Source organism: Magallana gigas, chromosome 5 (assembly GCF_963853765.1).
Source record: "Magallana gigas chromosome 5, xbMagGiga1.1, whole genome shotgun sequence".
In the NCBI taxonomy this organism is placed as follows: domain Eukaryota; kingdom Metazoa; phylum Mollusca; class Bivalvia; order Ostreida; family Ostreidae; genus Magallana; species Magallana gigas.
In genome coordinates, this window is record NC_088857.1 from 8,320,978 (window position 1) to 8,343,152 (window position 22,175).

The following is a 22,175-nucleotide window of genomic DNA, read 5'->3' on the forward strand; positions in this document are numbered from 1 at the left end:
ACCAGTTTCAGCTCGCTTGGTAGCTCAACATCATCCACAACCAATTTCAGCTCTTTTGGTAACTCAACTTGATAATAACTTATCATTAAATTCTATATACCCTTTAATAAACACAGATTACCCTGTGTATTTTTTTTTTTAATTTTAAAAGATACAGTAAATTGAAAGGTGATGAAATAAGGACCAAGATGGTGCAGTGCATGGCAATAACTAGTGCATCTTATCAGTAAAATCACAGTCCTACACTAACACGCCCATATCTCGCCTCATAAATATTCACACCTCTGAGTACGTTCTCCAATAGCGTGTCAAAGAGAGTCAATGATAACACCAGAAATAGATGGACCAATATTCATTTACTTTTTAATATTATGACAGTAAACCATTTCACTGACAGTTCTCTAAGGTTAACAAGTTGGTATTTTTTTTTTAAAGAAATTAATATCAAAATTACAAAATATGTTATAATTTTCCACAAACTTCAAATTTTATTTAAAAGTCTAGTTATTTTTCAAAAAGAAAAAAAAATTAAACTAGATCAATTACTGTTTAACTTTTAAACTGTTTTATTAAATATAAGATAAATTTATTTTTATACTTAAAATAAATAAATTTTGTCTTTAAATTCAGATTTTCACAAAATAATACAGTATAAGACAACTATTGAACAATTATCTATTTTTTCTCGAATTTCACAAAATCAATGGGACCTTCACCATTTGCCTATTATGAATGCACGATAGGTCTAACATGCAATATTGCAACCGAGTCGATTCTTGTCCAGATAATAGGATAATGCCATGATGATTCCAATTCTTACAAAAAAAAAGCTCAACCAGGCATATTTATCTGTTATATCAAAGATTCACGATGCACTGTCCTATTTCACTGCACACCCGACATCATTCCGTGATGACCTCCATTTAAACCCCTCATCATCTAACCCGCGCGGTGTGTAAAATGTTTATTTGCATGCAAAGCTAAGAAAATAATAACAAAGACCCAGACACACTCCTCTACAAGCCTGATTTATGTGCACCTCCGGCCGAACTCTCAAATCTTAAATTTCTGAGAAAGAAGTATTAATTAAGATGAATCAGTCAAAAATTATTTTAATATTCTAAAAAATTTCTATTGCCCTGAAAAGTAATAAATTTATTAATGTATTTATCATTTCTACCTGCTGTAAAGTAATCTCAGCTTTGTTTATTTACGACTAAGAAAGGAAAAATATTAATATTTCTGTCATAGCTAATGGATTTTTGGTGTTATATCAAATCATGGCTAATATTTTCGGGAGACTACGTAGCCTCATTGACGGGAATAAAAAAATTCTTGTAGCCTTTTTAAAGATCGTTAACCTCAGTTCTCCAATGGTCGTGTCGGATCTAACTCAGTTATTATTGTGTTTTTAATCGTAAGCACTACTTATAATTTACTTTTCATTATGCATTTCCTCTAATTACCTGACTTGACACACCTGAGCGTTTCTCCTCTCGGAGTACCCCGCTGTGATTGATCACGTGACCGAGATCTCTATTCATAGCACTTTGTGTACATTTTATTGAAACTCTACACAGTGGATGGCATTGCGAGTGTACGCAAGAGAGTTGTGAATATTTTGCTCTTTCTACTTAAAACGGTTAAAGGCAAATTTTTGACATGTGATCTTGACTGTAATCGGCATGTGAGATGAGGATTTTAATGAAGATTAGATTAATTAGCCATGATTCTGAGGCTTTTCAGACGAATTGTTGGCCGTAACATGCCGTGTGTTGTCCAGTACCTGTGTTTATTTTTACCTTTGGCTATGTGCATGGTATCTGTAGTGGACACGGACAGTGGGGGGAAAAGACTACCCCCTTTATACTGGAATTCTTCTAACCCTATGTAAGTACAATTCTTTTTCGGTGTAATTTCAACCCGCGCCTGATAAAATCTAGGAAAAGTGCCGCTTTGGATTTCAGGGACGGGACAGCGCGACTAAAATTGCTTGACAGCTCGTGTTTCAAGTTTAACTACCTTTAACTGTGGCCAGTAACATTAGGTCTTAATTTGACTGAAATTATTATTTCTTTGAACATTTATAATCACCTGAAATAGATACCTGTTGTCTGACGAAAAATGAAATGAAAATCCGATGTTTTATAGAAAATAGGAAGATATTTTTCAGATTAATAAAGAAGTGTATAATCAAAAATACATTTATCAAATATTATCTGCTTTGAAAATTGAGAAAATTAATTTTTTTTTTCATTGTAAAATAAAACCCTCTCAATTTCTTTTATGATGAAAAAATAACAATCTCAAAATACAGATCTTATATAAACAGCGTAAGTTTTCATTAGAATTTGATTATTTTTTTTTTCATCATTGGCTGTTTGATCATGGCCTTAATATTACCCCCACATTTTTATGACTTAAAGGAGCAGAGCGGAGGCCCCTGGTTGATGCTATCAGAATATTTGGTTAATTTTGTTTAATGGCTAATCACAACCTCCCCCTTCAGGAAATATCATCAGCTGTCTGTCTTGTTCGCTTCGTGTTGGTGGGTTCGGTGCACCCAAATATTTTTCTGATACCTTATTTCTTAAACCAGCACTCCTTTTTTCATTTAGCGGCTATCACTACCAAGTTATTTTTTTTTAAAGAAAGAATTTGTAAAACACAAAAATTTATCCCCCCTAAATTGACAGTTTTAATGGAGATGAACCGAGATAGGAACTTGCAGTGTACATAAAATACCTCAATTGGTAGAGATATTGAGATAGAAACATTTTTTTTTTCTAAAATGGCAATTAGAATTGTAAGAAATGCAACATTTACTTAAAACCACAACATATTTGTGTTCAAAAATGTACATTATTAAAAATAGAATTGATCACCAATTAAAGGATATTTAGAAATTGGTAACTAAATCAAATGGATATTGATGTAAATCTTTTGAAAATATAGCACTATTAATGGAGTTTATTACACACGTAAGTAACATATGTCTGATTTTGACAAGTCTAAGATTTCTTTAATGGAAGATTTTAATTTAGATTAAACGACATAAAGGAATTCGGTGCCATATAATTGCGTCTTTCTATGAAATCCCGATCCAGACTGACAGCTAAAGCAGGGCCCGGAATTTGGTGTATATATTTAGAAAATTCTACTCTATTCAGCAAATGCTAAGAAAAACATTTACTTTTCACAGGTTTTCAATAGGCAGGATTTTTTCAATTAACACAGTAGTGAATCACAAGGAAAGGTTGGGTTGTGTAGGGACCTGGGTTAGTTCTGTGATAAGACAATTGAACAACATGGGAAGACCCTTGACATCTCCCAAAAGCTTGCTGTCCAAACATAAACCTTCTTCTAGATAACATGGGAATGTTCAGGTTTTTTTTTTAAGTGACAGTTTCATCACTAGACCATGGTCTGAAGTGTTTTCGCTCCATTGACATTCGTCTAAAACAATACCTGTAATTTCCGTCTTGTAGCCTCCAGTCATACCAAGATCTGGCACTTTGATGTGCTAATGAAGTCATCTAAACTGTCAACTCCTCACTCTGCACTCGCATAAATAGTACCGCTACCATCTTTTCTCTCTTTTTTTAAGACTTTCTGATTGGTATAAAGTCATTGTATAAGGAAAAAAAAACAAAAATAGATTCCCAAATTTATTTGAATCTTATTCATTTGGACCTTAGTTTTATTTATGCTTCAGGCATCTCGTCCTTTATGTAGGCATTGTTAATTTCCCTTACTATTGTAAATCTGATTAATTGCAGTTAATTGTTTCTTATTGATCACGGGATCAATGTTTCCTTTGATTTTTTGAACCACTCGACAAAGTTACTTCCCCTTAGGCTCTGTTTTGGTGTGAAGATTTCTCCCTGTTATTTATTTTTTGCTTGTTAGTTAAATGATTTGTTATGGGTAATCATGGTGATTCGACAATGATTTTAATCTGACAAAGAATCATGTCCAGGAGATTATTATCTGCTTTGTGAGTTGTAAGATCGTAGGAAGATTACATCGGAAGTTAGCTGTGAACACAGACTCGACTCTGTAACTGTTCATAACTGTTCCTATCTGGGTAAGACCTGGTGGTCGCAACCACAGATGTTGTGTATTAATTAAAACTGATCCTTTCCATGCTTAAGTTGATGAAAACTTTGCGCTATCTGATACCCTTATATCCCCTTGATCACCGATTCCTTTACTTAATTCAGGTAGGGACATGTGAAAGAGGCATTGTTTTCCTAAAACCAAAAACAGTTCCTTATATTTCTCCATGGAACTTCTGCCTGCAAATGGGATTTACACTAATGGGAATGAATTTGAATGTTTTAATATCCACTTAAAGATTTGGGGAGAAAGTGTTTTCAGATGGAAGCTAATACCGTTTAAGGCCTTCAGTAAATGCGTAGCCCATTAAACACCTCTGACACTTGTGGGAGCCTCTAAGTTTTTTCACATACCTTTATATTTAAGCCCCTTATAATTTTTTTGGCACATCCTGATCCATAATTTTTCACATATCTCCAAATCAATATTGATTTATTTAAAGTAATACCAAAGCCCCCAATAGCTTTCCACTACATCCCATTGTATAAACAATTGGTCAGAGAATAAAACAAGAACCCCAAATTTCAAAACAAGTGATCTGTTGAAAATTTGTGTCTTTTTATTTGTGAATAATGTCTTTGAATAGAGCTGGACTGTTGATTTAGGCAACAGCTGAATACATGAGGGGACAGGACAAAAGCCAGATTAAAATTTTCTGTCTGCAAACTAAAGAGGCAGGATTGGAGAATTGGTTGCAGATTTTTCTCTTGGGGCTATTTCTCTTTAGTTAAACACCCAGGCAGACCCACATTCTCTACATTGTTGTTGCAGTACATGTATGGTCACATGTTGTTGTAAAAGCAAATACCTGGTGCTAATGTGCATTTGAAAAAATATTAAATGTTTTATTATGAAAGAAAAGGGGGTTGTTAAAACATTCTTTAGTAATGCTGCCATAAATTGATTATTAGGAGATAGTTTCTGATGAGACATATGGTCAAACAAATTAATGATTTGCCATTAATATAGTTTAAAAACATATACTGAATAACATTTGTCAGGGGGAAATGAACACGATTAAGAGTTTTGTGTCTTTGGAAATAATGGGCAGGAGATATATCCCCAATAATTACACCCTGGTTTTTGATCAGAAACATCAATTTTGATTAATGTTGGCCATTAATAGGAATCGTAATGCCAGAAAACATCTTTTTTTCCACAAAGAGTTATTGTCCGACCGGGTCATATTTTATTGTATAAAGATGTCCCCAAGAGCTTGTACCTGATCATATAAAGATCATGAAACGCCGGAACAAGATGTCCGCTGAAGGCAATTTGCAATGCGTCTTCATTTGTTTTTGTGACACAGTGTCCCCCGATCTTTGATTCATAATAGCACTCTGATAGACTCTGTATACCTATCATAAAAGTGAAAGTTTTATGTCAGTTAAGTGAATTTTATTCCAGTGTTAGTTTTACTGCTTGTTGAAAGCTAGAAGATGGATGGGGTTTCATATTAATTATCCGTTTATTAATAAATCGAGTTTTGTTTCCAACGTAAACACATCTATTCTATTTAAAATACATTATGAGTTTTAAAATTACCATGAACTAGATGTTTTGAATGATGGGTCATATTACAGAGATCTTAAACAAGTCTGTTATAATCGAAATTAAAAAAAGATCAAGTATCGCCTGTATTACAAACGTGAAATCTTGTCGGGATTATAAGGTGTGTCTTGAAAAGGAAATTAGAAACATTTGATCGCCTATAATTACGTTCATGAATACTTCGAGTTTGAAATCACTGATGCCTCCCTGGTAAATCGTTACATCTTGTACTTTGATGATCTGTAATAATTTGATAAAACATTTTTAGAAGCAGTCCCTATAGAAATTATTTCATATGAAAATTCATAATTTTCAATCTGTCACAGTAACATGTTTTATGCAAAGTCATATGTATTAATTCACTTACGTAATTTTGCATTTCATTTAGTGATATCCAAAATGCATGTCAGACATTTTGTGCAGTGAAACATATAATTTACTCGTGAGCAGAAATTCCTGTTTAAATTGATTGTCCCTATAGGAGTAAGGAATGTCCTAACCGACCCACTACCTAGGCACACTGCTATCTAAAAACACTGGATGGCTTGCTCTTTGTTCTCTACCGTGCAGGGAAGATATGCTTAGACATAAATCTTTTCAATCTACAATATTTTCCTACAGCCAATTTTTTTTTGTACTTGTTGTTAACTTCATTTTAAACCTGGACTGCATTTAGGGGGTTTTGAAAAACACAATTTACTAGGGCTGTATTTTTACCTGGTGTAGCTGATTCAATAATGTGCTAATACCAGTCTTTTGAGGGGTATTTGTATGGGGAGACTCTTTGATTAATTCCTACCCGACTGAAGTCCAATCTTTTTTTATCAGTCATCTCTTATTAAAATTTGTAAATGATGAGTCTACTTTACATTGATTCCGCGGGAGATTCCATTGAAAGCTTGTGTCATTGAAATTCATCTTTTACCCAGCACTAGCCAATTACACCCAAACACAAGTCCCCTCCAAATATTTAGCGTCATAGTGTCAGTTTAACTGTGGAAATGCAATCTTGAGGGCTTTGCATGGTGTGCAAATATTGACTCTGTACGCTTCTTTGTGAGCGTTGATAATTACTTTCCTTGGATAGGTTGCATGTACACTCGCTGACATCTTCTCGCCGGCCCCCCTTCATTCAGACCCGCCTATTGTACTCTCTCAGAATCAATATTGACTATTGTCTCTAAACTAATTGAAGGCGAGGATTTGGCAACCATTTGATGAGATGTTCATGTTGACTCTTTGTAGATAAACCCCACTTGTTGTTGTGAGATTAAACCCCAAGTTTATCTATTAAATTTTGGTTAAGTGAAAGTTTATCTGTTCATGAAAGTTGTACTTTGGACATAATCTCTGACATTTCTAAATTGTGCCCTATCATTTTTATCCATTTTATAAATTTGTCTTTTGCCACATTGTTTTCATTTCAATGCTTCCAAGCAGATTGCAGAACGATTCGCTGTTTTAGGCAGACATTTTAGTTTCAGGTGAACTCGCCAAATTTTACCTTTAGGCTTGACTTTGAATAGATCTGAAAAACCACTTATAATAATGAACATAAACAGAGTATGAGTAGAAATGGTGGCCGGGTGTTGGAGCTGTATGAGACAAGGAATCCAATACACAATAAAATGAATACAACTCTTGACCCTTGAGCAGTAGAGCTTTGAAGCCCAATCCACCCCATCTCTTCACCGGAATTATGGCAAATTTGTGATTATTACTGCCATAAATTAATTTCGCATTGAGGATTCGCAGGTACTTCAGGTAGTCAGATTGTCTGAATTCAAGTGCTCGGGGAAAGGTGGGATTTCTCTCGCAGTGTTCATAGGAGTAAATAAGAGACCCCAGACCCTTCTCCCCCCAAAACGTCAACGAAGAGCCTTTCAGGTGCATATCATACACCTTTAACTTCAGTTATTACTTATTGGAGTTGATTCTGACCAATGGCAGATGTTTAAGTACATATTCACTTTGTTTACACATTTCCATGTGGCTTGTATTTATTCCAGCCCACCACAAAGGGCAAGGCAATAAATTTTCAAAGAGGTTCGTAGTCAGGCTAATACACAACTAGAAGCAGGGTCATATTGCACATCACTGACAGGGGAAGATCCTCTCTGTTGTGATTAAAATTTTATTTCTCTTTGTCGTAACAACTTTCAATGGCATCATTTAAAATTCAACACTTTCTCTGTCGCCTTCAGTTACCACATCTTGATGAATTGACATGCTTTAGAATTTGAACATTAGCGAGCCTATAACTGTTGATAATGAGATGTCAGATCTTGAAGATTCCATCGAAAGATAACGCGACCAGATTGCATAAAAAGCAGCAAGTACCACCAAAATGTGCACACAAACTAATCTGGTTGTGTTCTCATGTAAATGAGGCTCTGTGATCAAATTGATTGATAACGTATACCATGAAAATGCAAATTCCTCTCACTTTCTTCCAGTGTGTTTTTTACAGAGCTATTATGCATAATGTTGGTCATTGAAAGTTAGGAGGCATCAAATTACTCTTCTAGAATTTAAATAATATTCAAATTTCAAGGCTTATAAAAAAAGAACACATTTTTCTTTGAGTAGAGCTTATGATTATTCGAACTTGGCAAAACTCCTAAGTAATATTAGAGAAAAGTGCAAATTTGATGTATGTGTGACTGAATGGAAGTTTTTCATCTGCAGCCAATATTGAGACTTCTATTAATACAATGTAAATGATGGATTAACAGGCATTTGGCCTACTCTACACCTGGATATCTAAAGAACTGCGCTGTTGTTTATGATTTACTATATCACTATATAACAATATGTAAAGGAAAACAAATGCACGAGAATCAGATGCCATATTAACATATCATTCAAGTCGTAACAGTTTTGTTGACTGTTAATGTTAAAAGTGTAAGAAATGGCTTCTGACTGGCAGGGGCACACTATCGGCTCTCTCTAATCTCTGTGATTGCCGTTTGATTGAAGTCTTGTTAACATGTTGCAGAGTTTTTCTGTCAGCAGCGAGCTGTAAATCTGATTAGCGTAAAAGTCATCTCCCAGCATATACATCCATTGGGAGCATTTTCGTCAGTCAATAATATGTGTTTTTCCTACATTTATGTGTATTTGCCCTAGGTCAGGTTCTATTTGGAAATGAATTGAGGCAGGGGTCCACAATTAGACCCTGGCAGGACAAGAATGTCGTACCATTGTTGGTCCCGCGAGGTGTTTCATTAGATCAAGTTTCATCAATTTTGGTCAAGAGTAACCGGAGAGATGTCCTTTAGATTTTTGAATTGGACCGGCTTCTGTCAGGTTCGGCTTTATTTTCACCGACTCTGGCTACCTGTCTCCAGCTCCACTGTTTTTAATGGTGTCAATTTTCATTTGCTACCAAATTTTTCTAGCTGTCTTTCAGTAAAAAAGAACTAAGCTCCCCATGATTAAAGATGTTGAATTACTGTGCTAATGCATTTGTCATAGGTTAACCACTGGATAGGTCATGTTCCACAACATTTGTTTGAATGTCAGACAGGGGTTTCTAATTCCTAAAAAAAAAAAATGAACAGCTACTGGTTGCAATTTTCCACTGGGTGACATGAAAATTAATGTTTATACTGGTAGCAGCCTAAAAGTACAGCATCGTGTTGGTTCTATCTCAGTGAAGTAATGATAATATACCTGGTACTGGTACTTTTAATTTAATTTGGTTGATTTGGCACTAACCCTTCATATCTATCAGCTATATAAAAAAAAGATTCATTTGTACTGTTTGTAAAGTTAATCGTAACCAATAATAATCATATGTGACAGATGTTGTGAGGGTTTGTATCCGTATATATATATTTACAGATAATCCATATTTCTGACCTCTCTTTAAATTGAAAGAGGAAAAGTTACATCTGATTCCAGTATTCATTAAAAAAGATATTTGTAGTCCTAGAGGTAATACCAGCATATGTATGGCTTGTAATTCGTATATTCCGGTACTAAAGAGGAGTATACAGGAAATGGAGAGGCTAGGACCTGATCATTATTTTCTCATAAAGATTTAGGTGTGTGGAGATTAGAAAGGGAAACGCCAGTAATAGGATATGCTTGAACAGATGACGATTCCTGTGCAATGGGTTCATCTTAGCAGACAGCACCATTTTATCACCATTATTGCTCCGTATTATCAAACCATCACTAATGCTTCTTTTACCTCCATCTGTGTGGAAGAAAAACGGGTTGTACAGAATGGTATAATCGTAATGTTTTAATTGAGTTGGTTTTGCAGGTGATCATTGATAAAAAATGTTAAAAGGCTAAGTTGTAAATTTTTTTTCCTGTTTTTAACTAAATGTTTGATCTTTCCTGTACATCAGTGATAGAACATGAAAAGTGGATGGTATGTGTCATGAACAGAGTCAATCAGGGGGAGCCTCAATAACATTTTTTTCTTCAGTTTATCAGATAAATATTTCTTACACATTAAGATTTGTAGATGTGGAATTTTTCATCTCAATTCCATACATGCACAGTACAAATTATTGTGTTTGATATCCAAACAATCCTAGAAAATGTAAATCCAGACACTTCTCTGAGTGCGTCATTGGAGGTTGATTGACATGAAATTCCTCCCCAGCATTCCTTGCTCCACCTGATGCAGACTGGTCTCGTCTCAGTTCTTCCTGTGCAAATGGAGCTTGTTTGTCGTGTAAACTCTGGAAATGGACACCTTTCGCTATCGGGAGGACATTGTCAACAGACAACATGCTCCCCCCCATCTCACTGTGTATGAAATGTATCAATTGTCATGACAACCCAGATGGACACAGGTGTGATTTTATCTATTGGACATGAAGCCGGGGTCTGGACCCATTGTGACCACTATAATGGAAATTCTATTAAGAGTAAAACCACTGTAATTGAATAAGTCAGCAGTGCAAGCATCCCATCCACTTATCAATTCAGTCAATACATTGATCAAGACTTTTTAATCCAAATTTCAAATAGGTGAAGAAGTGCAGGGTTTTTGTCTGCTTCTATGTCTACCCAGGGTGGATTTAGATGTTTGGTTTTTTTTTTAGGGTCTGCCTTTCAGTCTAAGCTTTTGACCAAAGGTTGCACCACGACACCTTGAGTGTTTTATTCGGTTTTGTTCGAGTTGAGTACCAATACAAACAGGCCTCAGTGCCAATTCAATGCAGGAATGTCGGATCTCGGATCACTCGGCTCATTTTATAGGATTTTATCTTCAGTCATTTTTCCCTCCATAAAACATGTTTGCCCATTTCTATAATTTTATTCTATAGATGGGCAAGATATCTGACACTGTGATGCAATTATTGTCCTGTGAAGTGTTTAACGATGTATCTCTCCTAAATTTAATTTTTCCTGCAGTAAAATTTGCAAATGCTTGCTTTCAAATTTGCATATAAGCTCCATAATTCGTAACAAAGTTGTCAAAGTCAGCACATTCAGACATAATTGATTCATTCCAGAGTATCATAATTAACAAAACTGAAAACCATATAGATTGAACACATCAAGTTGATTTCCCACAATTCAATCAGACTGCCAAGTAATGTGTTAGCTTTAGATAAATGATACATATAGTGTTCAGTGAAAGGATTACAATCGTGTGTGCCAACTAAAGAGAGGGGGAAGCAAGCAGCGGGGTCAATTTACCTGCTCCAATCCCAAATGATGCTTGCAAATGTAGTTGTTGTTGTCCATTGTGCATTCGTTGTTGTCTACAGATAGTTCTAATGTCAGATAGTGTGTAGATGCTATGAACTGTGAACATGCCTGCATAGATAATTCAATCTTGTCGTCATTGTGATAGATAAAATGATTCACTAAATTCCATTGAAAGTTAACAAGTGAATTTTTGGCGGGCTTTGGAAGGCATAGGGCATGTCGGTCTGGCGGAGAGGAATATTTATGTACATGCACCGCTGTGTGCCTTTTGTATAACTGTAAAAATCTGTAGCACCTGGGACTTGATTCAAGCGAAACTGTAATATAAGAAATAAATATGACACGATATCTTAACATGAGTATAAAAAACCTGTTGGCTGGGGAAACAGTACCCAGAACTGTGCAATATGAGATCTCCTTCCCCTATGTATTATCAGGCTTGGCAGCCTGAGCAATTGGAAAGGTGTTTAGCACACACAATATGTCATCTGGGTACACTATGGTACATTTCACTCCTTGTTACTTTCTTCTTCTGCTGGAATTTCCTCCAATTCATCTGTTTAACATTATCTGTGGTTGGATCTTTGAGCTGCTCTTAACACTTCTAATGAGCCATTCGACAGCTCGGTCCTCAAGTCTTTCATTTCTGTAAATGAGTAGCACTCTACTAGTGCAATTTTTGAAAAATAATATTTATTTTTGAGTTGGGCAATGTAACAACTTCCCATGAATGTAAACAATTCACACACGAAGCATTAAGAACATTTGTGGTTCATTTTCGGAAGGTCTGTATCGCATTATTACCAGTTAAATACATTTTTAAACCTCACTAGCTGTGCCAGGAGATTTAGTATTGGTGGGTAGCCTGTTCTTATCAGGTTATGTGCGTGTTGTGTTTTGTAATGGTGGCCATTTTTCATTGTCGTCTGGCCAGTGTCCATTCTTGACTTGCTTCCTAGGGTGGAAGTCAATTGCCTGATGTTTGAAGGTACACACCAAAGACAGCTGGCTATCCTCTCTCGCTGGGGTGACAAGAGGTTGAGCAACAGGGGTTGACTGCCATCATTAGCATTCACAACACTGTGAAGATTTACAGCTTTCTTGTGGGTAGTGAATTCAGAATTTGGGGGCTGCTTTGACAAACTGTGTTGGGGACTTTTAAAAAACAGATCTTATCAAGCTCTTGAGGGAAATGTTTTGGCCCATTGTTATGACCCAGACATTTGGTGGAAATGCTTTGGAGGATGACAGATTAGGTTTCTCCTGCTAAATGGGATCTGGTTGGGATCTTCACCAACTTATTGTCTGTACTCACCTACAAACAACAAAGCTATCTCTCCTTAGAACAACTACTTTAAAAGACAGTAGGAATCAGATTGCCTCCAATTTTCTCCTCCCTATTTGCACAAATATGTTACATACATGTATCAGTTTGTAAGCAAATTTACATAACAATTCATAGGGGTTTTGCACTGTGAAAGGTAAAATGCTTTGAACAGGAGATTGCAAATAGTTGCAAAACAGTTAAAAAGATTTTTTGAAATATTTTCACACACTTCACTTGCTGTTAAAAATCTTATGAGGTTCCGTAAGGGAATTGGAGAAGAATTTAAAATACAAGGAAACAAACGGTGTATATGTGTCATAGTTTTAAATAGTGCCCTCTATGTCACATGTATAACAGAGGTATACATTTATCATTCATGGCCATATTGAGATCAGAATTCCATAAATTTTGAATAAAGTATCGATTTTTGCTCTGGACGATGAACAATGTTTTGATGCTAAGTATGCCCTGGTATGTCCAGGATGGCAGTATTCATTATTAGTCACAGACGATGGTCACAACCCACCATTGACCAATTCCCTCACCGATTATGATATGACATTGTGTCCCAGTTGAAGGTTCATTAACTATCCATTATGGCAGTGTAAATTTATTATAGAACAGCAGAAAAAGAGGGAAAGATCAGTTTCACTCCATTTACAAGCCTATTACAATGGAACCGTAATGGGCAACTGCTTGTAGCAAATTTTCAATTGCATCCACACTGAAATGAAGTGTGTGATAAATTGTTAGAAGTGTTGACCCTTAGGAACTATAGCAATACTATCTGATTGCCCCAGCCAAGGGATACGGTGACTTATGATTACCCATGTTCTGCAATAAATCACAGACACAAGAAGACAAGAGACTCGTACATCTTGGAGGGGCAATCATCCACAGCAGCAAATGCAAATTGTTGGCATTATCCGAGTTCTCCAGGGAAAGGAGAATTAAGAGGGGTATAGGCAGCCAGGGGATGCCCAAATGAGGCAGAGAGCAGGCTAAGTGGTCCACGGTCCTGGTTTCCCTGGTAGAGGAGCTAATGGACATTGATTTGAGGTTGAGGCTGGGTGACAGTGGTTTTGATTGATGAGGGCCCTGAATCTGCTGAGTCTGAGATAGTCCTGGAGTATGTGTGAGACCAATTTGCTGGCATGCAAGAGGGGGAGGGATGTCTCGTAGAAAGTCATTGTGGTGGTACATTGTCTCTAAGGTTTCCATTTTGCAGGATTTATTTTGTACTTTAAGATGTGTGTCTGACATGTTGAGAGCTGTAAATCAGACGGGGAAGGATAAATGGTCATAGAAAGCAAGTGTGAGAAAAGAAAATATTAAAGATACTGAACCGCAAGATGAAAATTTAAGTACACTCTTCAAGTTCTGTTTATGCTTTTCCTTTACCCTTAATTTACTTTTTTGAAATAAAATGACAAGCCAATTTAATACAGCCCTGCCCATCATTTAAGTGAGAATTCATGTGCACCATATGATACAAGCATCCAAATAAGAAAAAATTATTTTATTAATCTATTTTCATATATTTGAATAGATGCTGACATCTGATACATAATCCTAGGATTAAGTCATATTAATTCATTTGTTATTTTGATAAAACTGCAGCAGTGCTACGAATTAGATAATGACATTTATTGGTATTAATAACAGAAACAATAGGAAGGCAATTAAAGCAACATAAACAAAATCCATTAATGACTATTTTATGCATTCTTTCTTTTCTTTAAAGGCGCAAACTCTCAACAACATCTATATTTTTCCACATTCCATGCAATGAATTATCTTTTTTATCACTGCTTAACAACTCTCGCAGAATTCATTATTGGAAATGCTGGTTTACACGAATGGGAACATAAAAACAATTTTATTGAAAATAAAGCCTCCGGCACATGACTGGCGAATTGAATATCGATGGAAATGATCTGATTTATTCCTCCCATTGTTTGGCTTCTGCAAAAAATCAAGGATTGTTTTCAATAAATTGAACCTCCCCAAATGTGTTGGACATGTGTGGATACTCATCCCACATCGGCGGAGAAAATTTATGGAAAAAGGGCAAGTAAGGTCTGTCCAGACTCCATTTATATTTGTGATGATTACAGACTAAGTACGGCCTGATTTCTGTGTTCTGTATCAATTACTGGGTTTTAATACAAGGAAAATGAAGTCCTGTTGTCTAACGTCCCTCGGACAGTGGAGCTGGGAGATTATTCCCTGTTATTCCCTTATTTTCCTGTCTAACAAAGTCTTCTAGTGTAGGAATTTAGATAAGTTCTTAGTAATTGCCTCATCTCTTTGATAGTCATGTTGTAATTTGGGGCTGATTGCCTCAGAATGGGAAATGATTACCTCAATGTCTACATTGGTTTCTGTGGTCACTAATTCCCTTACAGTCAAGACATTTAAAAGCTGATTCACGGCAAATTGTTAATATATACATATAAATGTTGGGTTTGTTTGATATTTGAGATTTATAAAGCAGTTTGCTCATAATTTTAGAAGTTTTGAAAAAAAATAGCAAACTTTTTTCTTTCTTTTTTCCCTCTAATTGTTTTGACATAAGGAGAACAATAATGTCCATCATGTCAAACAGTTGATGTAGGGTCTAAGCCAAAGGGCAAAGACAGAGGGAACTCGACTAATATATATAATGATCAAAGCCACATGTGTAGAACTGTGCCTCTCTCTCAATCCCATTGGAGAGTTTGTCAAATCATGGCGGCTTCTTTGGAGGTTCTATACCAACCTTTCAACAGCTCCTGATTAATTCAGATGAGGGAAGAGACAGTGATGGCTGAACACCTGTAATTTACTTTGTGGGGCACCTGTAATTTGGTCTTCCTGCACAACTGTGCAGGCTCGCCTCCCCCCATTTTCCAGGTTGCATTGATTAATGATGATTTTCCACCAATCATTGTTGTGACAATTTTCTGAATGTGACTCTTCTATAAGGGAGGTGTGAAAGAGTTCATCAGTCGCATTTTTGGCTGATTATTTCTTCCATCTGCTCCCTGTTGAAGGCTCGTAAATTACTTCTAACTACAGAGCCCCTAAAAAATCGTCTAAAGGTATGCGAGGTGAGAAGGGATAATTTTTGAGGCAGTTCTCATTATGTTTATGTCTGGAAATGCAATCTGCACCATTTGTTTTACTGTCATGCCTGTAAATGCAAATGATCTTCATCACTTAGGCATATTGCTCCAGCAGGAACTCTTCTAGTCATTTGTCAGTTTTGCTTTAGCTTTACCAAATATCATTGATTGCTTTACAGAGTTAAAAGATGCACACCTACAGCAGAGAGAGAGAGAGAGAGAGAGAGAGAGAGAGAGAGAGAGAGAGAGAGAGAGAGAGAGAGAGAGAGAGAATTAAATAAACCAAATTAAAAAGAGGGAAGATAGGGCTTTATAAATTAGAGAGGATTCTTGATTAATGAGTTCTTTACATTGACGAGTGGGTTCAGAGGTCAGTGGCGAGTTTGTACATCATTGAACATGAGGGCATTGATTCACATCCCTGCCCACTCTCTGTGCTGTTTTAATTAGAACAGTTTCTTTTTTGTGATGGATGGGTTTTCAATACTTCAGATCAAAAAGAACAATATGGCCAACAATTTCTCCCAGTGATTAGTTGTTGAAGAAAAAAGTACCAGGGTATTGCAGTAATGTCCTCGTTTTCAGATTAACTGTTTGTAGAAATGTGTTTATATCAATTTGAAACCTTAAGTAAATTTATCAATATAGAAATCAGAATAAATGTGAAGATTAGTGAGAAAGTTGCATTTCACATAGAAGGATTGGCTAAAATATGTTAGCAGTTATGAAAATATAAATATTGCAATATTTTTCTTATTGTATTAAAAAGAATGGACCATGGGAAGGGTTCCCACAGATTGAGAAAAGTAAATAAATATATTGTTTAATAAGGTAGTGTTTTTTAATTTCATAGCTTGAAGATATCAACCATTTTATCAAGAGGGGATTTAACCAAGATATCTCAATGTGTTCACAATACGCTCAAAATGCCAATATTGAACTTGAGAATAGCTTCCAGTCACTTAGGACCGAAATGAGCCTTAACTAAAACCTCATAATAAAAAACTTTTATGAAGTGGCTTCTTTGAATGGGTCATTTTTGAATCTCACAAGGCTTTGTTCGATAAATGCTGAGGTGCTTAATCAGAAACTGTTATTTTTATCTATGATCAGATATGGTGCATGTCAAAATGGGCGGTCATTAAAAAACCATTGAATCTTTGAGAAGAAAAAATTTACCAAGTGTTTCAGAAGGGTTAAAAAAGGCTTCTATTGTTTGTGGTCAATGGCCATTTGTGAATTACCTCGATTCAAGATTACGATAACGCAAAGTTCATTCCTTTTTTCCACCTGTCTTAGTTGAATCAGCGTTGACTTGGAATCGTGAAATGTTGGCAATTCACAATCATACCAATTCTATAACATTACTGTATTAAAATAAAATTTCATCTTTTCTTTGAGACATTTCCTTTTAAGGTTTTATCTGAATCTTAATCTGTGTATGAATTCGCAAGGTTAGGAACCATTTAAATAGGAATATAGTTTCCTTTCTTTGTGTATATTCATGCGCTTTGATATAAATTTGAATCAATCTAATGTATGGCTTGACCTTGTCAATACCAAACCTCAAGATTACGGTGCTTTTTAAATCAAAATCGAAATAAAAAAACAGGATTTGAAATCACTTACAGATATCAAATATCTGTCATGAGAGTGTCATAGATTTTTTTTTTGAAAGCGAAAGTTCTGATCAAGTTCTGAAGTCCTTTTGAATGATTAATATACATGTACGAATGATATATATCGTGATCACTTCACATAAGTATCAGAAAGTGTATTGGATTCCGTGTAAGATACACAAAATGTACATTAAATGGAGCGTCCTAATGTTCGCCATGATGAGTGACATTTTGTAAGTGACATGTAGCGTGCAACGATATCCAGTCACGCTAGTTTGGAAACCCATGCACCTGTACCACAGTTCTCTGTGTATAAACCGAGGCACAATCGCATAGGCTTCAACAACGGGATAATTACCTGGGATCATTGGGGCTGTCGTAAAAAACAGCATGTTATGAAAGAGAATTACGCCAAGAAATAAGTACAGTGGTAACACTTGTCTTCTGTTATAATTGTTGTTGACATCTCTTCATTACAGTTACACTGTGGGATTTCAGTGGCCACTAACTGCTAGTTAATCAAAGACTCCCAGAGTTATGTTTTTGAATATTTCTATACAAAATCGTGTATGGTTTGTATAGAAATAAAAACTATTGCTATAAATTTACTGGTGTGTCTTCTTAGGTACAAGCTTCATAAGTTTTTTAAGCATTGATCCAAAAAATGAAAGGAGAACTATTAGGGTACCTTGAAATGAAAAAAAATTCAGACAAAAATTACACTTGGTTTCTATTTTGTTCTCTTTAGAATTCGGCCCATATTTAATTTAGCTTGCAAAGATATTTTTTCCTGAAAGGTTCAAGTCCACCCTATGCCCCTGAGGTATATACAGGAAAATAAGCCAGGCAGAATTATGCTTGGACATCAGCCAGCCATATTTCACAGAAAGAGGTTTTTTTCTAAAGAAAACACAGGTAGCCTCACCCTTCACCCAGTCAGGTGGAAGTTGCAGCTCACCCAGCAGAAATTTAACCTGATCAATCCGACTTTTTTATTCATCGTGTTTTTTATCCGTGGCTTGAGTTATGAGAGTTATTCATTAGGCGCTAAATTGTTATGATTTTTTTAAAGAAATTTCCAAAATTATTTGCAATACCTCTTTAAAAAAAAATCATTGCCAGTAATAAGTGAGTTAACCTTCTCTTTTACCCGTGTTACTAAAAAGACCGTATATGTTGTGCATTAATGGTAAAATTCACTAGTTCTGGGGTTTTATGGTTTGCTTCATTGAGTTCATTAAAGGGCAATATTCTCTTCCTCTCTCAGTCTTCCACTGTGACAAGCTCTGTCCTTGATTCGGAAGAACAGAAGTTACATGGAAATTCCGTTTATTGCCAATCAGTCACATTTAATTATAAGTTGTGATGATGGCGTTTGATTGGAATGACTGTAATTACAAGAGGTTATCGGCTGAACTCTTGCCTAACCTTGTCAAGTTTATCTCCTGCTTTACGACCACAGAGCTTTAGTTACCCCTGCTGAACAATGGCCGAGGCCTCATCTTCTACTTGTCTAGATTCCAGTTTATGCTGTCTGTAATTATAGGAGTATAAACATGAATTATTCTGTATTCATTTTATAATCCAGCTCTTGAAAGATGAATTTTTCATTATGTAAATTTGATGGCTTCTGGTGTATTAATGTAAAATCTTGCCCTTGCAAGAATCATTCATTAAGTTAAAGAATAATATGTGATAAAGTCCCCTTCCTCTTTGTGTCTGATAGGAAAATCTTTTGGATCAAGTTCATTGAGAGAATTCAATACTTATCTTTTTGCCATCATATTGCTATATATGACTAGTTTATTTTCTGTTGTGTTTGATTGATTAGTTTAGGAGATGAAATGAAACCAAAGCTAGTTTCAATCGAAACCTTTTCCATCAATCCTTTATAAAGAGATGTGGCTGACTAGCTTTAAGTTTAAAGGAGATACTGATTTGTTTCTGCTGCTGTGTTACCTATAAATTGCTTCAGTTCAATTGTAATTAACTCTCCAAAATGGCTTGTTATCTGTTCCATATTTGTCACACTAGCCAAGATAAAAATCTTCAAAGCTCAGAAAAGCAAATAAAAAATGTGAATGCACAAAAATTCAATAATTCATACAGTCTACAGTTATATTTCTTTTTTTATCTTTTCAGATTCAGCCAATCAAACAGCGAGATAAATGTCAATCTGGACGACAGTATAGATTTCAGGTGCCCCTTCTACCCTTCTGGCACTTCATCCAGCTCCTATAAATACTACCTAGTGTATATTGTAAGTATACAATCGTCCAGTGAATACCCAAGTAATCCTTTTCAGTGGCGGATCCAGGAATTTGAAAACGGGGGGGCGCAGTTAAAGGCAGGGGGTCTTGGGGCCGCCTTGAGGCCCCCAGTGGGTCCAGGGCAAAGCCCTGGTGGGGGTCCAGGGGGCGAAGCCCCCGGAAGCTCCTGAAATCTAGATATTTTGAAAGGCAAAAATCATGTTATCTGGAGGGCCAATTTTTACTTATTTTCCCGTCATTTTAGTCACTAGAAATGTTACCAAAATGTTATGAGACATTTAATTTTGAAGTAACAAAAGCTGCAGAAAGTTTCAATTGAGCTCTTACAAATAAGAAGTATTTATTTCATTGTATCTGGGATAAGACTTTTTACTAAATTTTGTTCATTTTGTACGCTTTTGCAATTTTACTCAATAATATTGTTATTTGTCATAATTGTCCATGCAGGAGAAAATTTGCACCAATGAGTTTGTCGGTCGTAAATAATTAAAATAAATAAAAGCAAGAAATACTTCAAAATATCGTACACAATTATAGCTGTTTTATTTAAATGGATTGTTAGACACCATTCTTCTTGGGTTTTTGTTAATGAAGATGTCGACAATTTTCTTGTAGTCTAGGGGAATATCTCTGTGAATTTGGAGAAGAGTAAGGGCGTTTAACCGGTCCTGTCCCATAGTACTTCTTTGGGACGATTTAATACGTTTTATTGCTGAGTTTCCTCGTTCAACAGTAGCACTCGACACAGGAATAAGTAATAGAAGAGTAATTATTCTGTGAATATTATGTACTACATAAACCGAGTCTTACACAAGAAGTCCACTCGTACACAAGTTGAGCCGTTCCTATTTTTTTTTAATTACTAAACTATATCGAATGAAATAACACTTCTACATGAATATGCCTACAAATTATAAATCTTTGTATTTTTCATTTTACAAATTGAATTTAATATTAAAGTAAAGCATGACTTTATATGATCAGAAAAAAATCATCCACCAAAAAAAAAAAAAAAAAAATCAAACGGGGGGGGGGGGGGGGGGGCGCGCGCCCGGCGCGCCGGCGCTGGATCCGCCACTGCTTTTGAAGAATAATGCAAAATTAAGAATTTGACAAACATAATTGGTCTGTGAAAAAGTGATTCAAGAGAGATAACTCTTGCTTGTTTTTAGGTAACCATGGACGAATACAGTCAATGCCGACTGGATACCCCAGTCAGAGGTACACTTGTAATCAACTGTTCCGAGCCCAACACGGAGCAGTACTTTACCATCCTTATCCGACGCTTCCAGTCTGTCCCGGGGATGATTGACTTCCCGCCGGGAAAATATTATTTCATGAGTAAGCACAAAATATTTTATATACACTGTATGATATTTATGTACATTATAGTTTTACAACATCATAAGAGAGTATAAATGAAATGAAGCTGTATCTGGATATGTTTTACTTGATTTTTTCTATATTTGAGTTAATTGTTTAAAATTAACAGTAAAAATCATTGGCTGTAGTTTTATCATAAGTGGTGTATAAACTTGTATTTGTTTCTACAGCAACTTCCACGGGTTACCTGGAAGGAATCAACAACAAGGAGAATGGAGCGTGTCGGTCAAACAACATGAGACTAGTGATGACAGTCCGAACCCCGGAGTCTCAGACCCCGGCCCCCACCCAGGCCCCCCAGAACAGCTCAGGGCCGGTACCGACCACTACCACTAGCACCACTACGACCACTACCACTCCTAAACCGGTGACACCATCTCCATCTACTCCCACCCCCACACCCAGTACTTCCACCATCAAACCATCTACCACTACCATATCAACCAGTAAGTCAGCCTACTGTTCATCCATGTCATTCTGTCTATAAGTTATTAGAATCTTATATTTATGTAAAATGAAATCAATTTGGTTAATTTTAGGAAATATAAGAATTTGAAACTTTTTTTTTCAGCTACAAAGTTCAAAGAGAAACCAGTGGACCCCAGTAAAGAAAATGTTATAGATGCAACTGGAACTAGCAAGAATACGGGGACTATAAACAGTGCATCAAGGACACTATGCTTCTCCAAAACTCTGCTCGTAGCATCGTTAATGATTTTTATCTTGCTACTACGATAGCATCTACTTATTATAGTGAATCGGTTCTAACGAAAATAAGTGTTGCTGCACACAAAGGAGACACTGAAAGTGAAGGATTCTACTTGTGTTGGAAAACTTCAAGAGTGTAGTATTGACTTCTGTTTTACGGAAGAAAGGAATAGAAATTCAGACTTCTTTGGAAGAAGAAAAGCTTCTAAAGCGTTTCTACCTATTGAATCTGGTTAGTCATATTGTAAATATTGTCTGCCATTTTTGAGGACACAACAAAATGTGCTCAATCATCAATCATTCCAATGCTGCAATGATCATGTTTCAACCGAAAGATTCACAGAACAATGACATAATTCAGGTGCATCTTTGCCGTGGAAACATTGCAATAATTAAATGATACCATGGTTAC

The 22,175-nt window shown here is 35.9% G+C and overlaps 1 protein-coding gene across 2 annotated transcripts in view; it reads left to right on the top strand.

The window, feature by feature from the left end:
* LOC105319122 (ephrin-B2) overlaps positions 1 to 22,175 on the top strand; it is a 60,918-nt gene extending 38,743 nt beyond the window's left edge. The window contains exons 1-5 of one of the 2 annotated variants that reach the window (XM_011416524.4): positions 1,567 to 1,890; positions 19,545 to 19,662; positions 20,845 to 21,013; positions 21,226 to 21,501; positions 21,627 to 22,175. In XM_011416524.4, the coding sequence (XP_011414826.3) occupies positions 1,727 to 1,890; positions 19,545 to 19,662; positions 20,845 to 21,013; positions 21,226 to 21,501; positions 21,627 to 21,793 (894 nt within the window). In that variant the 5' untranslated portion in view covers positions 1,567 to 1,726 and the 3' untranslated portion in view covers positions 21,794 to 22,175. Of the gene's footprint in view, positions 1 to 1,566; positions 1,891 to 19,544; positions 19,663 to 20,844; positions 21,014 to 21,225; positions 21,502 to 21,626 lie in introns of those variants that run through there. The other variant, XM_011416525.4, reaches the window with a different exon arrangement.